The sequence below is a fragment of the Bos indicus genome, chromosome 13 (genome assembly GCF_029378745.1).
Source record: "Bos indicus isolate NIAB-ARS_2022 breed Sahiwal x Tharparkar chromosome 13, NIAB-ARS_B.indTharparkar_mat_pri_1.0, whole genome shotgun sequence".
In the NCBI taxonomy this organism is placed as follows: Eukaryota; Metazoa; Chordata; class Mammalia; order Artiodactyla; family Bovidae; genus Bos; species Bos indicus.
This window is the reverse complement of record NC_091772.1, coordinates 52,690,450-52,711,662: the sequence shown is the minus strand read 5'-3', so window position 1 is coordinate 52,711,662 and position 21,213 is coordinate 52,690,450. Positions and strand designations below refer to the sequence as shown.

The 21,213-nt window shown below is 42.1% G+C and overlaps 1 protein-coding gene and 1 pseudogene across 2 annotated transcripts; one reads left to right on the top strand and one right to left on the bottom strand.

The window, feature by feature from the left end:
* The first annotated feature begins 678 nt into the window (after positions 1–678).
* LOC139186418 (TP53-regulated inhibitor of apoptosis 1 pseudogene) lies at positions 679–945 on the top strand (annotated as a pseudogene).
* A 1,089-nt stretch (positions 946–2,034) lies between these two features.
* Positions 2,035–11,137, bottom strand: SNRPB (small nuclear ribonucleoprotein polypeptides B and B1). 2 transcript variants are annotated; one of them, XM_019971985.2, is made up of 7 exons: positions 10,980–11,137; positions 8,148–8,299; positions 6,335–6,446; positions 4,340–4,492; positions 3,487–3,625; positions 3,032–3,157; positions 2,035–2,195 (listed from the first exon to the last, which is right to left on the bottom strand). In XM_019971985.2, the coding sequence occupies exons 1-7, from the start codon at positions 10,980–10,982 to the stop codon at positions 2,158–2,160; spliced, it is 723 nt and encodes a 240-aa protein (XP_019827544.1). In that variant the 5' UTR covers positions 10,983–11,137; the 3' UTR covers positions 2,035–2,157. The 2 variants fall into 2 exon arrangements, with proteins under 2 accessions (XP_019827544.1, XP_019827546.1); XM_019971987.2 differs by having other exon boundaries at positions 2,035–2,339; positions 10,980–11,136.
* Between the last annotated feature and the right edge of the window lie 10,076 nt (positions 11,138–21,213).

Sequence of the window (21,213 nt, the reverse complement as noted above, 5' to 3'; positions counted from 1 at the left end):
ATGTTTATAAATTTCCCTTCTATTCCTAATGTGTTAGAATTTTATCCAATGTCTTCTTACTGAGATGACCATACAGCTTTTTCCTTGTCCTATTAACTTGTTACATTTGACTGTTTTTATACTGAACCACTTTTATTTCCCTGGACAAACACCTTCATTCTACAACGGTAGTCTCTCCTTTTCCACTAAGTTCTTTTACATTTAGGATGGTCCTCCATCCCATGCAGTAATTTTAGAGTATTCACTTTATTTCTGTAGCCTTTTTAAGCTTGATGTACTAATAGAGTACTGTTTAGTGACCTATCGAACAGACTTTGGGTGGAAGAAATTGATACCCCACAACTCAAAAAATCAGATTATATACATGCATATGACTCCAGGAGAAAGTTATACCAAAACTGTTCCTCTTCCAATAGGATTCATTTCATTTTTATTACTTGCTTCACACTTTTTGTATTTTGGCTGCGATGGGTCTTCTTGGCAGTGCACAGGCTTCTCTTGTGGCATGCAGGCTCTAGAGTGTGCAGGCTCAGTAGTTGAGGCACACGGGCTTAGTTGCTCCAAGGCCTATGGGATTTTAGTTCTCCAACCAGGAATTGTCCCCTGCTTTGGAAGGTGGATTCTTAGCCACTGGATCAGAGATGTCTCAGTATTTGCTTCATAGTTTATTATAGAAAAATGATAAAGCACTGCTCAACCACCACAGACACTGACATCGTGAACAATGTAGGGGAGGCTTGCATCACCTCGAAAGCTGAATACAACCAGTGGTTCAATCACTGGTTTGCCAGTAATTTCCTCAAGGGGAATGGCTCCAGGGATCCATGCACTGGCCTCTTCAAGTGCTACCAGCAGTGTGTTTAGAAAGCAATGAAGGAGAAGATTCCTATTGAAAGACTGGAGTTCTTGGGCCATGGCAAAGAAAAACCTGAAAGTGCTTCTTGATCTTGACAGTAACTTTGAAAATGGACTCCTCAGATCAGGAAATTGAGGACTCTCAATCATATCAAAGACATGAAGATAGCCATCAATTTGACAAATTTAGGAAGGAGAAGTTTCCTTTCCTTCTTGCTTTTTCCTTACTTGTAAAAGATGATGAACCATCACTCTTTGCTTCTAGCTAGTTCTGGCAACTCAGCAGGAACTTCATGTGCTAAATAATGGAATTATTTGGGATTATGGTTGCAATACTTGATCTAGGATCAGTTTTAGATATATCGTGTATGTAAATGCCATTAGGTTTGTCAGGATGACCAAGGATTCCTGACCTTTTGAGTTATACTTCAAAGGACATTCCGTTACATGCACCAAACTAGGGTGATCGTCTGTAGAAGCAACTGGTTAGGATCTCTCTTTTCTCTCAGGGAGTGAATTTTCTGCAAAGGATTCCCAGCGTAACAGTTCCAAGCAATGCTTGAGTAGTTTTGTTTTTAAATAGTAAATTAATTGTTAACATTGCTGGTGGACTGCGTTAGCCAAGAGGAAGACAGCTTTTAACAGTTCCCTTCGTTAACAAGAGGTGTCAGATCTCACATTAAGATGTGAAAACTTCCAGAACGGTGTGGGGAACACCATTTCAGAGCTCATGGAGTAGTTTAGGAATTAAGATCTTTAGAGAGGCTATGGAGAAAGATCCTAAATTGTAAAAGACTTGTTGCCAACTTTCAACTTTAAGATGGAATTGTAAATTTAGTTTCTAAAGAAAATAAAGTGCTGCTTAAGAAGTTATCTTGATTAGTGCCTTCCAAAGAGGATATACCAATTCACAACCCTCACCAATACAGTATAAAAGTTAACAAGATGATTTTTGCCAGTATAACAGGTGAAAATGTCTGCTTACAGTTCAATTTTGTAATTCTCTTGAATGAGACTGTGCATCCCTGCAAATAAATACAGTATTTTACAAGGGAAACAGCTAAGGATTAGGGCTAAGGAAACAGGATTAGGGCTAGTTTTTCCAAGGCAACCCTTCTTGATTCTTATCAAGCACCCAATACATCAACAGTTTTTCTGAAAATAAACAAACATACTAGGTGCATTTGTAATATTCTCTTAAAGAGTTTATTATAAACTAGTGTCACAGGCCACAAGGAAGTAAAAGGACTATGTACAGCCTTACGGGAAACAGGCAGGGAGCTGAGGAGGGCCAAGATGAGCCTAGGGCCTTGGTGGGCGCATTCCCGGGGGAGGGGGCCCTGTAAGGGAAACCAGACAATCCGGTGAGACTCCGCGAACAACGGCTTAACAAACAAACAGGTGTGGTAACGTGGCCCTGGAGAATCGGGCCCAAGCCTCTGTGGAGCTACTTCCATAACTCTGTGGCCAAGGTCAAAGAAGGCCTGAAGTAAGAGTAAGAAGTTTAGTCAGTGCCTGATCTGCAACTCAAATCCCCACCCTACCCCAGCCTCCCACACCCGGCAGTTACCAAATGCTCAGAGGGGTACTTCTCTGGGGCCATGGGCTCCTAAGCTTACAAAGCTCAGTAATGGAAAACTATAAATACAGTGATCAGCCAGTTTGGCCACGGGTTAACTTATAGGCCACTATGGCTTCATGAAAAGAACACTGGCCTGGACAATGAGCTCTCTATGGGCCTGTTTCTCGCCTACAAAACAAAAGAACTGATCTGCATCAGCATTTCTCAAACTGGAGTTAAACAGATAATCCATAATAAATAGTACAGCAAAGCCCAGAGTCCCTCCTTAATTAATAGCCACTCCCAAACCAAAGGGCCTAAGACCTTTCTTGGTCATGCAACAAAATGCACTATTTTACAGTGACCAGAGAATACTGCCTTAGATACTGGAAGTACTGTGTACAGGGAGGTTCTCACTATTCTAAGAGGGAGGTAAGGTCCATTTAAGAAATGCTTGCTCCCTCTTTCCTTTCTGAACAAAGCTGTCCTCTAAGTGTTCACTTCCCTAAACTTAAGGCATAAAAGCCAAGAAGGTATGATCAAAATCCAACCTTCTCTCCAATTCCTAACCCAACCTAGCCCTAGGGAATCAAGGCCACTGCTACAGGCACTTACCTCGCATCCCTGGGGGAGGAGGCCGCATCCCCGGTGGCGGCATGCCCATAGGAGTTCCTCGTCCAGGTGGGATCCCCATTGGGGGACCCATGGGAGGCCTCATACCAGGAGGTGGGCCCATCATGCCTGCAAGAGAAAAATCCCAAGAATACAGCTCAAGTGTCCATCATAGCAGGAAAAGTACAAAAGATAGCAGGAAACGTACAAAACTGTTCACCACATTCTAAGACAGAGGGACCATTCCACCCTTCCAGTCCTTCCTAGCACTAGGACTTGAGACAGAGATAGAGCTCTAGTCTGGCTAGTTCCAAAGTCAGTCAACCAAGCTGGATCTCAGAGTAATCCTGCTTAATTACACAAACTCGTCATTAGTTTCAGTCAAGGGTATGTCTCATCATAAATCCAGCTAAGGCATCTTCTATCAATTAACAATGGACTCCTCCTGGGCTCCTCACCTGGAGGGGGTGCCCCTCGGCCCATGGGTGGTGGAGGACCTGCACGGCCAGGTGGGTACTGGGTTGGGGCCCCTGCAATACTGGCTGTGGCTGCAGCTGCAGCTGCTGCAACAGTACCTCTTCCTTGTGGGGTCATCACCTAGGAAGACACAGGAAAGAAGTTAGGCAGAACAGTACAGTGCAATGCAGTACCCCTCTCTCCTCTCCAACTTGGTAAAGAAACAGCAGACACCAAATCCACTGAGCTACAACTCAAAGCATCAGACTTCCTATCAAAACCTATTATGCCAGAGGAGATCAAGCGTGATCTTAAGTTCAATTCCTGTTTTCCAGGCCTAAGTTAAGGATGCCCAATCCAAATTAGATAAGGCATTTGCATGCTCAAACAGGCCTGACAATAGGTTGTAAAAGCTATAGTACAGCTGATCCTTGAACATGGTTTTAATCTGCCAGGGTTCACTTATAGGCATTCTTCTCCCTAAATACATACTACAATACTGTGCACATTCTTGGCTTGAATCCATGGACATAATGAGCCAACTGTAAAGTTATATACAAATTTTCACCTGCAGAGTTGGCATTCCTAACACCCATATTGTGCAAGGGTCAAGATTTCAAATGTTGTCACGGAAATACTTTAATACAGTTGGTCAAAAACTTTTCATGCATCTCTTACAGCATCAAAATAATGCATAATAGCAAGCTTTCCTTTTTGCTTGACTCTCCAACCGTGTATGAAGCACAGTGAAATACTGATAGCTTGACAATCACAGCCTAGTTGGTCATTCTGGACTCAGATCTTCACTCTATCCTTTAATTACAGAAGGTGGTGCCCCTTCCTCCAACTCCTCACCTGTTGGGATGGACCACCAACCCCACGGACTGGCCCAGCAAGTCCTGCAGGAGCCTGAGGCATAGGAACCCCAGCTGGGATTCCTCTACCAGCAGCTCTGCCAATCCCTGGGCCCCCAGCAGCTCCAGCAAGTGGCACTCGGGCAATGCCAGTCTGAAAAATAAATATATGTTAATACACTTGTGGCCTAGAGAATAAGAAGTACACTTTGGAATATCACTGCCAAGAGAACCCCTCAGATTTACAGGGCATCAAAACACCTTCTTATAAACACTATCCATTCCTGTTAACACCACTCCTCCTCCATCCAAGATTATATGCCTAGCAGGCTAAAAGAACTTAAGAGTTTTAAGTCAAGAGAAGCACACACAACTCAACCAATATGCATTCTTATGAAAATTAAATAAACAAACAGCTAAGCCTCCACCCAAAAGGGTGTCTATGTTAGATCAGAGTTTTGACCTGACAAAGAGATATGAGGTCCAGTCCCAGCTCTGATTCTCACTTGGTGGGTGATAGTGGGGATAGTGGGCAAGTAATCCCACCATTCTAGTACTGCTTCCTTATCTGCCAATGAAGAGGTTTTAACAAAACTGGTTGTGGTCCTGAAGGTTTACAATTGGCTACATTAGAGTAGCAAATTCTACTGGAAATAGATACCAAAGCTATGAATAGGTCCATAGGCCTTGAATCAGAAACACGGTAACATCCTTTGTATATAAGAGTCTAAACAGAAGGAAAGAACTAGGATAAACTACTCTGCACTCACTTGAAAGTATCTTTAACATGACTTTTGAATACAGCAACTTTGGAAAAATGTTTACAATGTTAAGTTAAAAAGCAGACTGATACATACTTATTACAAGTAAAAAAAAAAAACCCAACATATATATATGGACAAAAATTAAAACAAGGTAACAAGATTATTCCTTTAACAAACAATATCTTAAAAACAAAAAAGGGAAAACAAATTTGGTTAGATTCTCTAAAGCCTCTTCTATTTCTAAAGGGAGGCTGATGTTAATGAACCAATACTGCTGCTGCTGCTGCTAAGTCACTTCAGTCGTGTCCAACTCTGTGCGACCCCAGAGACGGCAGCCCACCAGGCTCCCCTGTCCCTGGGACTCTCCAGGCAAGAACACTGGAGTGGGTTGCCAGTGCCTTCTCCAATGCATGAAAGTGAAAAGTGAAAGTGAAGTCGCTCAGTCATGTCCGACCCTTAGCGACCCCATGGACTGCAGCCCACCAGGCTCCTCCGTCCATGGGATTTTCCAGGCAAGAGTACTGGAGTGGGGTGCCACTGCCTTACTGCTTGGAATCAAATGACAGTTTCACTACTTTCCAGCTGTGCCACCTTGTGCAAGTTACTAAACTTCAATTTGCATTATCTATAAAGTGGGAATAATCTATCTCAAAAGACTGTTACATGGATTAAATACTGAAGGGCTTGGCAAATAGCAGATGCTTAATTAAATATTAACTATTATTCCACAACTTTACAAAAAATATACATGTATTCTATTGTTTGGAGTTACAATTTTTTATGGTCCAACTTCCATGCATTGGGGAAGGAAATGGCAAGCCACTCCAGTGTTCTTGCCTGGAAAATCCCAGGGACAGGGGAGCCTGGTGGGCTGCCGTCTATGGGGTCGCACAGAGTTGGACACGACTGAAGCGACTTAGCAGCAGCAGCAGACTGTCATCACATTAAGAACTGACCCAGGAGGCCTTAAGTGCCTCTTCTATTGACTATGTACATCAACTAAGAAAAGAGGGATTTAAAGTTACAAACCCTCAAATCCTAGCTCCTTACTTCTGACTTGCAAAGTAACCTCTTTAAGATTCTGGTTTATTATCTGTATAAGGGAAACAGAAACCAGAAGATACCTGTGAGTACTGCAATGAAACAGAGAACCCCACACAGGGCCCAGCTCAGGGTGGCACCTCCCTTGCACAAGGTTCCTGGCCTTGCACTGGCTCTCAGTTCTGACTTACGTCTTTTGGAGGTGGTCCCTCTACTGTCATTGAGACCAGGTTCTCCCCTCGAAGTAGCACAAGACCAAGGACTCGCTTCTCTTCTCTCTCTGCTTGTTTTGAGTTCTTTGGTCTAAAGACAGGTTTAGGAGAAGAAACAAAACAAAACAAAAAAAGCATTAGAAAAAGGGTAAAGTTCATATTCACCTACCTAGGGGCCCTCAAAGACTTGTTTTACACTAAATCTACTGACAGGCTAAACTTGTAACCTCCCCCCATCAGATGGTTGTGTCCCATGCCACGAGAATGCACAGACCGAGAGACAGGACAAGATTCAAGAAAGCCCAGCCCTGGCTCACTCACAAAGCCACCATGAGAGCCTCTCCTCAGTCAACTCTTTGTTGCCATTACCCTTTTTCTTCCTTCAGCTTAAGGCTTTAACAATGTCAGGAAGGCAGTCAAAACAATTCCTCAAGTCAACTGAATCCCATTCACTCTACTTGCATGCAGTATCCTTCTAGTATTAATTCAACCCCACAGAACTATAACTCTGTCTCTCACCTCCCATTAGAAATAGAAGCCATAAAGGAAAAGGTTGAGATTAGCTACAGAGAAATTACACTTCTATCCTCAAAGAACAAAAACGAATCTCCAAATACCCACGAGCAGAAAAGGATGAGCAAAATATAAACGAGATAAGACTGGGAAAAAGTAATTGCAACAAGATAGGGAAAGGAAAGTCAAAGCCAATATCCTAAAATTAAAGGAAATACAAAACACCTTGATTTTAAAAAATTACTTAAAGGTTTCATTTTAATGATTTTTATATAAATTTTCTGTGGGTGGTCATTTTTTCCTTTTTAAAAACTTATCTATAGTTCTTATTTTTTAAAAAAAGCATGTACTGCCCTTTCACAATTTAAAAAAAAATCCTTTATGGGTATCTTAAGTTTTTTCTCATATACTTCTATGTACTTTTAAAAAATATTTCTAATGGGCACATTTTCATTACCAGAATAAAGTTAGTCTCATTCAAAAATGTTGGCCACTCTCTAATGTGCACCTGGCACTCAGCCATCACTACCATTTTCTGTCCTATCCTTCTTGACCTCATGCCACAAAGAAAACAAAAGTCCCAAAAAGAATCGAAGGGAATTAACAGCCACTGGCAACACACTATGGACACTCCAGTGGCAAAAGAGAGCTGGATGGTCAAGGAAATTACATAACTTCTTTGGGCCTCAAGATGCCTTGACTGTAAAACAGAATGAAGCACTAGACCACATCTTTTACTAGGCTAGAAGCTTAAGATCTGTGAGTCCTAAGACAAGGGAATCATCTAACAAATTATGGGATTGTATTCTCCAATTGTTTCTATAAATGACAACAAAAATCACTGGCCCCAAACCCACAAGGGGAGTTGAGCACTTACCCTGAAGAGGGTCAGAGGCTTCTTAAAGCAGTTTCAGACCAGGCTGCACTGTGAGAGCCCTTTAGGCTACAGCTTTACAAATAGGCAATGAGGCCAGAAAATCAAGCTCTCCCCCCTTACACACCTGTGGGGAGAACATGAGAGCCCTTTACCCCAGTACCCAGGGGCACACAAAATCAGAGAAATAAAAAGCCTGGCAGCCCTCCTTACAACTTGTACTCTGCTAGAAATAAAGAGCAAGACTAAGGAAAGAGATTTAAGAAACTCTCCATTTTAATCTGCCCTGTAAAACAGGAGAGCAAACTGAGAGGAACCAGCCAGCTAGTCACCACCTATCACTTGCCCCACCCACCCAATCCACTCCCCATCCACTCAACCCCTCCCCAACAGCCCACTCCTTACTTGATCTTCCTGAACTCATCACAGTCACAGAGGATCAAATTCATATGCTTGTCAAAAGCTTTAAAGGTGCCAATGAAGATACGGCCATCTTGCAGGATACACCTCATCCTGTAGTCAATGTGCTGCAGCATCTTGCTGCTCTTGCCCACAGTCTGCAAGGAGAAATCAGCAGGAATGAGACTCAGCTCCTTTGGACCCACAAAACTGTTGTCTTTCCTTAAAACTTCTGCTGCAGCCTTCTTTTCTGTTTGTCTTTCTAAGTATTCTTTCAACCACAGCCATTTCCTAGGAATTCTCTCACCTGTTTTCAAACCTGACCTGTTAGTCCCCCTTCCCGTAAAATCATCTTTTTTATATAACAATTGCCTTTGTCTATATTGTATATCTTTGTCTATGCTGTAGTCATGTATGGATGTGAGAGTTGGACTATAAAGAAAGCTGAGTGCCAAAGAATTGATGCTTTTGTACTGTGGTGTCGGAAAAGACTCGAGAGTCCCTTGGACAGCAAGGAGATCCAAGCAGTCAGTCCATCCTAAAGGAAATCAGTCCTGAATATTCATTGGAAGGACTGATGCTGAAGCTGAAACTCCAATACTTTGGCCACCCGATGTGAAGAACTGACTCCTTGGAAAAGACCCTGACGCTGGGAAAGATTAAAGGTGGGAGAAGGGGACGACAGAGGATGAGATAGTTGCATGGCATCACCAACTCAATGGACATGAGTTTGAGTAAACTCCGGGAGTTGGTAATGGACAGGGAGGCCTGGTGTGCTGCAGTCCATGGGGTCAAAGAGTTGGACACGACTGAGGGACTGAACTGGACTGAATGTTGTATATGTTTCAGAAGTGAGAGGGTAAGATGGCTCCAAACTACTGACACCCATGCATATTAGAGATTAGTGGCCATCTGCCACTGTGCAGATTACAGATGACTCCGGTGCTGTGGAACACCAACATCCCATTAAAAAGACTGAGTTTAAAAAAAAAAAAAAGACTGAGTAAAAGAGCTGGAATGAGACTGGCACTAAGAACCCAATCAGTGAAGAGCCTGTTATCAGAAAGGAGATGATCAGCTTAGAAGAGAATGGAACCCCCAAATCAGTGATTTGTTAGTGTGTCTCCAAGACTACATTTAGAAACGTTAAAACTTCCTAGTAGTCAGAGTGCTAATGAGTTTGAACACATAAGGAGAATATATATGCTGCCATACTCCTTAACCCAACAACCTTTTCTGCTTCACAGCCTGGCTTCAAATGTAGTTGTGCTAAAATAGAGTATATAGACCTCAGAAGAGGACTGTCAAGTGCCCTTGGCAGTTACATTTCTATGAATAAACAACCTGGCATTTGTTATATCAGCCTCCCATCAGTCTGACCAGTCCTAACTCATCCAAGAGCCTTTGAGGTACCAGGCACTATGCTTGCTACTCATCTCTGTGAGGTTGGACAAACACAGGTTTTCTGAACCTACAAATGCATGGATCAGAATCTTGACTCCTGTCACCCTGGAGACTCAAGTTATGTGGTGCAGTTTCTTTTACATGACCATTTTAACCAAACTGTAATCACAGCTTCTAACCACTAGGGTCTGAACCGTTACAGTAACATTTACTGCTCCATTTGTCTTCTACAGCTAATTCGCACTGGGCGCTCACTGGCAGGCACTGCCACAAACACTACTTATCTCATTTAATCCTTAAAATCAGACTTTACAGATAAGGTCAAGAGGCTGTAAGAGGTTAAGCTGTGCTGAAAGCTAGTCAGCCTGAATCCAGTGCCTATTCTTCTAACCAGCTCTCTAAACAACATCCTACTTCCGGTTCACCCAATATATAACAGCTACGTAACAGTTATCTTTCTGAACACAAGTAAGTACGTGTCCTTTTGCTTGTTAAAAATCCTTCAATGGCATCCCTTACCACCAACAAAATTAAATAGCATGTAAAGCCTTTAATAATCAGATTCCCGCCAATTCCTCCCACCCCCATTCTTCCCTTTCCCTCTAAGAACTTTCAACAATGCTACCCTTCACGCTTGGCCTTGCAGTCCTTCGAATCTATACCATTCTCTCCCATTTTCGCTGGGGGAAAGCCTGCGTCTTCTAGGACTCTGACAGGGATCACCAAGTCTAGAAAACATTCTTATCCCGCTCCCCGCCGTTACTTTTACTTAACGCTGAATTACCACTCCGAATTATGTTACCCGTGTCTCCAAATAAGAGTGAACGCGGTGAAGAAAGGAAACACTTCATTGTGTAGCCCCAGGGCCTGAAAAGTCTGGCATACTCAAGCTTAAATGTATGCTGAACAAAAGAGTTGAACTTTTCCTCCCTTCACTCATCCTCCGTTCCCTCCTCCCCATCTACCAGAATCAAGACTGTTTCCGGCCACAAGTCGTTCCACGTCTTTCCGCAACTCCTCGGACCCTCACCCTTCCCAAGTCTGAGCCTCTCACCGGGTCTTAATCAGTCCTTTTACGGCGCTAGTGCCCGCTCAGAAGCCCCTCCACACATATATGCCGCAAAGTTTACTCAGCGCCTATGGGATCCCAAGCACTAAGGCCACAGAGGCTTGGAGAGCCCCAGCGCTACCCTCGCGCGCACCAAGCGACTCTAGCCTCGGTCCCTTATTTCCAGCCTTCTCGCCACCCCCGCTCCCCCACCGCCCAGTCCACCGAGGGACGACGGTGTGAGTCTTTCCTACCCAGACGGAGGCGCCGAGGCCCGGGCCTTCACCCCCTGAGGGGCCAACCCATGACCTCCTTCCCGGTTAATCACGATCCCCACCCCCCAAGAGACTCAGGAGCTCCCGTGCTGCTGGTCTGCGCCTCCTCACCATGGTGGCGGTTCTGATGGCTCGGATTCCCGCCGGATTCGCCTCCTCGGAGGCCTAGAAGCCCGCGAGTAACTCGCTTCCCGCCGCCGCTACCGGAAATACAACCGCGGGCAAAATGGGGTCGGGTAGAAAGCTGCTTCCGGTCCCGGAGTTGGGCCTTGAGTTCCGGCCGAGGCGCTGAGTTATGAGCTTAGAGCAGGGCGGAGCTTTGGGCGGTGCTATCTTCGGATCCTCTTTGTTGGACAGTTTCCTAGCTTCAGTCCGTACTAGAGCTGCTCCTCTTCACCCTCACTACCCATTCTCCCGCGTCCCAGCCCGTTAACTTTCGGTCCTCATCTCCCGGCACTTTATCCCGGCTCTCTTGTCTACAGGACTTTCTTGGTAGTTCAGCTGGTAAAGAATCTGCCTGTAATGCAGGAGACCCCTGTTTGATTCCTGGGTCGGGAAGATCCCCTGGAGAAGGGATGGGCTACTCAGTCCGATATTCTGGCCTGGAGAATTCCATGGACTGCATCAGTCCATGGAGTCGCAGAGTCAGACACCACTGAAAGACTTTCACTTTAATCTCTTGTCTACAGCCACAGTCCCTGCTTTTCCGTGAACTTACTCGACCTGCTTCTGCTCAGCACCTTTGCATGTTCTGTTGCCTCTGCTTAGAATGCTAACTCACCTTCATGAATTAAGCTCAAGTAATGTTTTCCCACTGAGGGCTTTCCTGGCCGTCCTTTTCTAAAACTGAAACCTTCCCACCCAATCCCTGTTTTATTAACACCTTTCTCCTTAACACTGATTGCTAACATACTATATGTGTGTTATTTTATTATCCCTCCGCATTAGAATGTGAGTTCAAAGGATATGAATTTTTCTTTGTGCATTGTTTATTGCTGTAATGCCTAGAAGAACGTCACTGCTTAGCACAAAACAAGGGCTTAATAAATATTTGAATGAATGAATTTATCAGTCAATCCCATGATCCATCCAGTCCCATGACTTTTTTCAATAATAACCTTTACTAAAATGTCCTAACACACACACACAAAATGTATTTCCAATGCATTACAGAAAATATGACCATTCAGGTAAAGACATAAAAAAGAAAATTAATATTTTAATTTTTTTACATTTTGAATTTCCATAAATTTTTTTTGTATTTTTGAGATTTGGACAAAATCTGTACTTCAGTTAATAATACTGTATCACATGATAATTTTCTTGTTTTTTGGCAACATAATATTTCTTTATATATTCAGAACTGAATTAGAAGTGTCAAGCCTAATTCAAATTTTTTTAATCACTAAGATAATAAACTTTTTAGACTTTTTTTCTGGATGCCAAAATACATGGAAGTATTTCAGAATTTTAAGTGAATATAAATTAGAAGTCTAGCATTCTATTCAGACTAAGTTAAACAAGTGGAATCAAAATGTCAAATTTTTTATTTAGGCAAAAATTCGCAAGTTTTCTAAATATGTATATATTATACATACTATTAATATATATATATATTTATGTATACAAAAGCTTTTCTACTATGCTTGGTAAAGTCTTGAGAAAGAATGTCAAAAAAAAAAAATAGAGAGAAATTGGAAAACATAAACTAAAAGAAATGGGAGCACCAAATATGAAATAGAAAAAGTGAAACAAACTAGATAAAAGAAAAAATAATCATATAGTCCACTTGTTTTTAAACATGGCTACTCATTAGACTCTTGAGAGTACCTTGGACTGCAAGGAGATCCAACCAGTTCATTCTGAAGGAGATCAGCCCTGGGATTTCTTTGGAAGGAATGATGCTAAAACTGAAACTCCAGTACTTTGGCCACCTAATGCGAAGAGTTGATTCATTGAAAAAGACTCTGATGCTGGAAGGGATTGGGGGCAAGAGGAGAAGGGGATGACAGAGGATGAGATGGCTGGATGGCATCACTGACTCGATGGACATGAGTCTGAGTGAACTCTGGGAGTTGGTGATGGACAGGGAGGCCTGGCGTGCTGCGATTCATGGGGTCGCAAAGAGTAGGACACGACTGAGCGACTGATCTGATCTGATCTGACTCATTAGAAACACATCTGGAGCTGTAAAGGAAAAAGAGCAATACCCGGGCATTTGTATTTTTCAAAAAATTCCAAGATAATTGTGACATGCATCTGGATTTTAAAAAGTGACTACAGGTTTTTCTATTAAATGGTACTTTTACTGATACAGAATTCTACTATTTTCTGTTGACTAATCATGATGCAATTATTGTATTAAGCAAAAATCACAATAGTAGAAGACGTTTATCAGTTTTCACAATCAGTAGCCAGACAAAAAATAAAAGATTATTGCAATTACAAGCCATAATGGAAACATGATTAACCTAATACCAAATAATTACATCCAGTTTGGAGGGTTAGGTAGAGTGATGTGGGATTGTATATTTGTGTCATACATGTATTTCTGAGTAAGCCTGTACATATAAAATTTACATATCACTTATGAAGCTTGTAAATTTCATTTATAAGTGGGTGAGTGATTTTGAGCTTGATTTCACATACATTGACTAATTTAGATCAGCTATACTCTAACTCTTAGCAAGGAGAGATAAGAAAGCCTCCCTCGGCAATCAATGCAAAGAAATAGAGGAAAACAACAGGATGGGAAAGAGTAGAGATCTCTTCAAGAAATTAGAGATACCAAGGGAACATTTCATGCAAAGATGGGTTCGATACAGGACAGAAATGGTATGGACCTAACAGAAGCAGAAGATATTAAGAAGAGGTGGCAAGAATACACAGAGGAACTGTACAAAAAAGATCTTCATGACCCAGATAATCATGATGCTGTGATCACTCACCTAGAGCCAGACATCCTGGAATGTGAAGTCAAGTGGGCCTTAGAAAGCATCACTACGAACAAAGCTAGTGGAGGTGATGGAATTCCAGTTGAGCTATTTCAAATCCTGAAAGATGATGCTGTGAAAGTGCTGCACTCAATATGCTAGCAAATTTGGAAGACTCAGCAGTGACCACAGGACTGGAAAAGGTCAGTTTTCATTCCAATCCCAAAGTAAGGCAATGCCAAAGAATGCTCAAACTACCACACAATTGCACTCATCTCACACACTAGTAAAGTAATGCTCAAAATTCTCCAAGCCAGGCTTCAGCAATATGAACTTCCTGATGTTCAAGCTGGTTTTAGAAAAGGCAGAGGAACCAGAGATCAAATTGCCAACATCCGCTGGATCATGGAAAAAAGAAGAGAGTTCCAGAAAAACATCTATTTCTGCTTTATTGACTATGCCAAAGCCTTTGACTGTGTGGATCACAATAAATTGTGGAAAATTCTGAAAGAGATGGGAATACCAGACCACCTGACCTGCCTCTTGAGAAACCTGTATACAGGTCAGGAAGCAACAGTTAAAACTAGAGATGGAACAACAGACTGGTTCCAAATAGGAAAAGGAGTACGTCAAGGCTGTATATTGTCACCCTGCTTATTTAACTTCTATGCAGAGTACATCATGAGAAACGCTGGGCTGGAAGAAGTACAAGCTGGAATCAAGATTGCCGGGAGAAAGATCAATAACCTCAGATATGCAGATGACACCACCCTTATGGCAGAAAGTGAAGAGGAACTAAAAAGCCTCTTGATGAAAGTGAAAGAGGAGAGTGAAAAAGTTGACTTAAAGCTCAACATTCAGAAAACTAAGATCATGGCATCCAGTCCCATCACTTCATGGGAAATAGATGGGGAAACAGTGGAAACAGTGGCTGACTTTATTTTTCTGGGCTCCAAAATCACTGCAGATGGTGATCGCAGCATGAAATTAAAAGACGCTTACTCCTTGGAAGGAAAGTTATGACCAACCTAGATAGCATATTGAAAAGCAGAGACATTACTTTGCCAACAAAGGTCCGTCTAGTCAAAGCTATGGTTTTTCCAGTGGTCATGTATTGATGTGAGTTGGACTGGGAAGAAAGCTGAGTGCCGAAGAATTGATGCTTTTGAACTGTGGTGTTGGAGAAGACTCTTGAGGGTCCCTTGGACTGCAAGGAGGTCCAACCAGTCCATTCTAAAGGAGATCAGCCCTGAGATTTCTTTGGAAGGACTGATGCTAAAGCTGAAACTCCAGTACTTTTGCCACCTCATACGAAGAGTTGACTCATTGGAAAAGACTCTGATGCTGGGAGGGATTGGGGGCAGGAGGAGAAGGAGACAACCAAGGATGAGATGGCTGGATGGTATCACCGACTTGATGGACATGAGTTTGAGTGAACTCCGGGAGTTGGTGATGGGCAGGGAGGCCTGGCATGCTGCAATTCATGGGGTCGCAAAGAGTCAGACACGACTGAGAGACTGAGATGAACTGAATACTCTAACTGCCTAAGAAGTTACAGTTACTCTTGAAAACAATGTCTGATCCTGAGCTTGTATTTATTAATATGTTGCTTAATTTTAACTAAATACACTGTAACTCACCTTAAGGAGAAGGGAACTGGGAAGATTACTGATTGACTCTGGTTCCAGTAGTTTTGTTGGCACCCTGTTAAAAGTACTTGTGAATGTAAGGACTTGTCTTCTGCAGGGAAAAGTAGCAACTTAAGACTATGGGACAAGGGGCACATATATAACAGAATATGGGGACAGTCACTGGCAGCACAAGTTGACACTAGACTCTGGATCTGAAATGGGGACTCAGCATCTGGAAGAGGGATAGGGACTCAGGCTCTGGGGCCAGCAGTGAGTTCTCATCCTCTGGAGAGAAAGGCGCACCTCCTCTCAGGTGAGAGCTAGGGACTGCCTGTGGAGCCAAAGTCCAGACTCAGCCTCTAGAAGGAGGAGTATTGACCTAACCTCTAATGAGAGCTCTGAGGACCTAGGTTCTGGATGCAGAAGCAGAGACTGACCCAGAGGAGAGAAGCAGGATGTAGTCTCTGTGGCATCAGGTGACCTCTGCAGCCAAAACTGGGGTTCAGCCTCTGTAAGGGGATGTGTGGACCTAGCCAGAAGGGCATGTGGTGGGAACTTAGCCTCTAGATGGGGAAGTGGGGTCTTTAACTTCTGGTGTGGGGAGTGGGGTCTTAGCTTCTGAAATGGGAGAGTAGGACTTGGTTTCTGGAGCTGAAATATGGACTCAGCCTCTGGAGAGGGACAGAGAGCCAAGATTTTGGCAGCAGTCAAATCAGCTTCTGTCTGTCATGAGGAAAAGAGTGGCCTTTGTGCCAGGCCTGAGGAGCTCCCCTGGTGACTGAGGGAAGCAGGAAATTTTGAGATGAATGTGTTTTCTGAGCTTGTTTGCATACATAAAATTTACAAAGTACTTCTGAAGCTGTTTGAAATGAATGAATGATTTTTATCTTGATTTCACGTAAACTCTTAGATACACTCTAAGTTATCCCAAGAAGGTCCTTTTGATCACACTTGAGTGTGTACTTGTTTTAATGTATCAACAATTACGTATGAATATCTCTAAGGAGCAATAAGGGGAGAAGGCAGTGGCACCCCACTCCAATACTCTTGCCTGGAAAACCCCATGGATGGAGGAGTCTGGTGGGCTGCAGTCCATGGGGTCGCTAAGAGTCGGACACGACTGAGCAACTTCCCTTTCATTTTTCACTTTCATGCATTGGAGAAGGAAATGGCAACCCACTCCAGTGTTCTTGCCTGGAGAATCGATAAGAAATTTCATTTGAAATGAATGAGTGATTTTGAGCTTGATTTCACCTACAATGCTTAGAATTGACTATATTTACTCTGATTCCTCACAAGGTAAATTAAAGAATAATGACATATTCCCTACTACTGCTTAGATTTCTCTAAATTAGTTCTACCTCATTCTTACTTGCTCTCTCTCACCATTAGAAATTTCCTTAGAGGGCAATGTCTGATTCTTAGATTGTTTATAAAGATACTGTTTGTTTGTAGGCATACTGTTTATTTGTACACATAGTGTAGTATCATCTTTATTTTCACTAACTCAACATAATAAGGAACTTTTGATTTATATAAGTAAAAGTGTATGATTAACACACTACTTAATCTACTTAATTTGCTATAAATTAATCTTAATTTGCTTTAATTTGCACAAAAATAGTACTTTTGAGGTGATGATGTGTTTCTGAACTTATTTGCACATAAAAATATTTTTTTCTAAATATATATTTTTTATTGAAGTATAGTTGGCTTACAGTGTTTCAGATGCACAAGATGATTCTATTATACATATACATATATATTATTTTTGAAATTATTTTCCATTACAGGTTATTATAAGATATTGGCTATGGTTCCCTTTGTTATACAGTAAACCTTTTTGTTGTTGTTGCATATCTGTTTTTAGTTAGAAATCTAGCATTCTATTCATACTAAGTCAAACAAGTGGAATAAAAATGTCATAAATTTTTTTTGTTAGGCAAAATTTCATAAATTTTCTAATATATATATTATACATGTTATTTATATATATATGTATACAAAAGCTTTTCTACTACACTTGATGAAGGCTTAAGAAAGACCACTTTACAAAAAAGAAGAGATGGAGAAAATGAAAAACAAACTAAATGAAATGGAAGCACTGAATATGAAATAGAAAAAGTGAAACAAACTAGATAAAAGTAAAAGATCAGCGTATAGTTCAATTGTTTTTAAACATGACTGCTCATTACAAACATATTTGAAGCTCTGGTGGAAAAAAAAAGCAATACCTGGGCATTTGTAGTTTTCAAAAAATTCCAAGATATTTGTGATATGCATCTGGATTTTCAAAAGTGACTACAGGATTTTCTATTAAATGGTAATTTTTATGATATAGGGTTCTATTATTTTTCTGTGGACCAATCATGATACAATGGTATTAAGTGAATAATAGTTACATAATCACAATATAAAAGATGTTTATCTGTTTTCACAATCAATAGCCAGACAAAAAATAAAAGATAATTGCAACTGCAAGCCATAATGGGAACATGATTAACCTAACAATATAAAATAATTACATACAGTTTGGTGGGTCAAGCAGAGTGATGTGGTAAGTGCATACATTCACATGTTTTCATCTGCCCAGCCAGTCTGTGTCTTTTGGTTGGTGAATTTAATCCATTTGCATTTAAGTTAATTATTGATATGTGTGATCCTATTACCATTTTCTTAATTGTTTTGTGTTTATTTTCTGTAGGTCTTTTCCTTGCATTTTCTGCTTAGAAAATTTCCTTTAGCATTTTTTGTAAAGCTGGTTTGGTGGTACTAGATTCTCTTAACTTTTGCTTGTCAGGAAAACTTTTGATTTCTCTATTAAATATGAATTAAGAGTCTTACTGGGTAGAGTATTCTTTGTTGTAGGTTCTTCCCTTTCATCACTTTAAATATATTGTGCCATTCCCTTCTGGCTTGTAGAGTTTCTGTTGATAAATCAGCTGATAGCTTTATGGAAGTTCCCTTGTATGTTATTTGTTTTTTTTCCTTATTGTTTTTAATATTTTATCTTGGTCTTTAATTTTGTCAGTTTGATTACTGTGTATCTCTACGTGTTCCTTCTTGTTTTTATTCTGCCTGGGACTCTCTGTGCTTCCTGGACTTTTTTTGACTATTTCCTTTTCCAGGTTAGGGAAGTTTTTAGCTATTATATCTTCAAATATTTTGTCAGGTCTTTTCTCTTTCTTCTCCTTCTGGGTCCCCTATTATTTGAATGTTGGTGCATTTAATGTTGTCCCAGAGGTTTCTTAGGCTGCTTTCATTCCTTTTCATTCTTTTTTTCTATATTCTGTTCTGCCAGCAGTGATTTCCACCATTCTATTCTCCAGGTCATTCATCCATTCTTCTGCCTCACTTATTCTGCTATTGATTCCTTCTAGTGTATTATTCATCTCTGTTTGTTCTTTAGTTCTTCTAGGTCTTTGGTAAGCAATTCTTGCATCTTCTCCATTGTTTTCCTGAGATATTAGATCATCTTCACTATCATTATTCTGAATTCTTTTTCTGGAAGGTTGCCTATCTCCACCTCATTTAGTTATTTTTCTGGAGTTTTATCTTGTCCCTTCATCTGGGACATAACTTTCTGCTTTTTCATCCTGATCGACTTTCTATGATGTGGTTTTTGTTATGGCCTGTAGGACTGTGGTTCTTCTTGCTTCTTCTGTTTGCTCTCTGATGGAGGACACTAAGAGACTTGTGTAAGCTTCCTGAGAGGAGGGACTGGTGGTAGGAAAAACTGAGTCTTACTCTGATGGCAGGGTCTTGCTCAGTAAAAGTGAGATTCGCTCAGTTGTGTCCAACTCTTTGCTACCCCATGGACTGTAGCCTCCCAGGTTCCTCTTCCATAGAATTCTCCAGGCCAGAATACTGGAGTGGCTAGCCTTTCCCTTCTCCAGGGGATCTTCCCAACCCAGGGATCAAACCCAGGTCTCCCTCATTGCAGGCAGATTCTTTAATGTCTGAGCCACCAGGGAAGCCAAAACCTTAATCCAGTTATCTGCTGGTGGATGGGGTTGTGCTCCTCCCTGGTAGTTGTTTGGCTTGAGGCAGCCCACCCTGGGGTCTATGGGCTGTATGGTACAGTTACTGTATGGTACAGTGACTTCCAAGAGGGCTAATGCCAAGGGGGATCTTCCTGGACTGCTGCTGCCAGTGCCCCTATCCTTGTGGTGAGCCGCTGTCAACCCATACCTCCAGATGAGACCCTCCCACACTAGCAGGTAGTTTTGGTTCAGTCTCCTGTGGGGTGACTTGTTGGGTGACAGTCTCTTGTGAGGTGACAGCTCCTTGACTGCTCTTGGTGTGTGCAAGTGCCCTCCAAGACTGGTGTCTCTGTTTCCCCCAGTCCTGTAGAAGTCCTGTAGTCAAATCCCACCAGCCTTCAAGGTCAGATTCCTTGGGGATTCCCAGTCCCTTTGTTGGATCCCCAGGCTGGGAAGCCTGATATGGAGTTCAAAACCTTCACAACAGTGGGAGAACTTCTTTGGTATTATTGTTCTCCAGTTTGTGGATCACCCACCCAGCGGGTATGGAATTTGATTTTATCGTGATTACACCCCTCCTACCATCTAACTGCAAGCTCTTCTTTGTCTTTAGACATTGGGTATCTTTTTTTGGTGAGTTCCAGCATACTCCTGTCTATGGCTGTTCAACAGCGAGTTGCAATTTTGGCTGTCTCACAGGAGATGAGCACATGCCCTTCTACTCTGCCATCTTGAACCAGAAGCCAAAAATTTTATATAGCACTTTAAAGATAAGACATTTTATTTTAAATGAGTGGTTTTAAGTTTGATAAATAGAAAATTTGGTTTAGGAATACTTCTTAGATGTATATTAATTTGCTCTAACTTGTTAAAAGATCTTTAGTTTGAGATGTGTGTTTCTGAGCTAATTTGCCTTTCTGAGCTAATGTGCTATAACTCACTATAAGAAATCAAAGAAATCAATATAGCTTATTTTTCATTTCAACATAAATTGCTTGGTTACATTTGCATGTGCTCTAATTCACAGGAAGTTACTTTTGAGATCAAAGATCTGAGCCTCTTCTAATTATACTGCTTAGATTCATGTGAAGTTTCTCTAATTCACAACAGATTCTTACTTTGGCAAGGAACAAATGTTAATTTGTTTTCACCAGTGTACAAACACTGGTGGAATCTCCAGCTGCCAAGGCCCAGATAGGCTGCGTTGCACCTGTAGAAGCTGTTTCTGGTTCTGGCTCGTCTGTCGCCCCGCGTCGCCCCATAGGCAAAGTCCCGGCTTGGCCGACAGGGGGCGTCCGACCGACTGCCAGGACCCAAGCGCAATTTCTCCCGTCCACTTGGGGTAGGAGAGCGGCTGGAACCACAGGGGAAGCCAAGGGGCCTTCACAGAGGATGTGGGACCTTTCAGCCGGGCCACCTGCTTCCTCCCAGGGCCGTAAGTCAGGGGCCTCCCTCACCTGGTCCCTTTCTGGCCCCTTCTAAGGATGGAGAGCACTGAGTCTGACCTGCAAACCTCCAGGGGTGTCCACAGCACTCACAGGGCCTTCTAGGTGACACCCTCGCAAGCTGGTCCCAGAGGCCAAGTTTCCTGGTTCCAACTTAGACACTGAGTCTCCCTCCCAAAGTCCACCTGAATCCCCAGTGACCACTCCCAATGCCTAGTCCCCACTCTCCCTCCAGTGGCTAGGGTCCCTCTGTTCCCTCAGTACTCTCTAATTGTTCACCCCATAACCTGAATTCAGAACTTTTTATCCGAGGTCTAAGTCCTGACCTTCTGCTCCAGAGACAAAGATGTATG

What these genes read in the sequence shown, in the direction of transcription:
- SNRPB (XM_019971985.2), bottom strand. An exon ending in GATGAGTTCAGGAAGATCAA is followed by an intron (nt 6,447 to 8,147) that starts GTAAGGAGTGGG and finishes ACCTGTCTTTAG; the next exon opens with ACCAAAGAACTCAAAACAAG. An exon ending in TCCTCCCCCAGGGATGCGAG is followed by an intron (nt 2,196 to 3,031) that starts GTAAGTGCCTGT and finishes TTTCCCTTACAG; the next exon opens with GGCCCCCTCCCCCGGGAATG.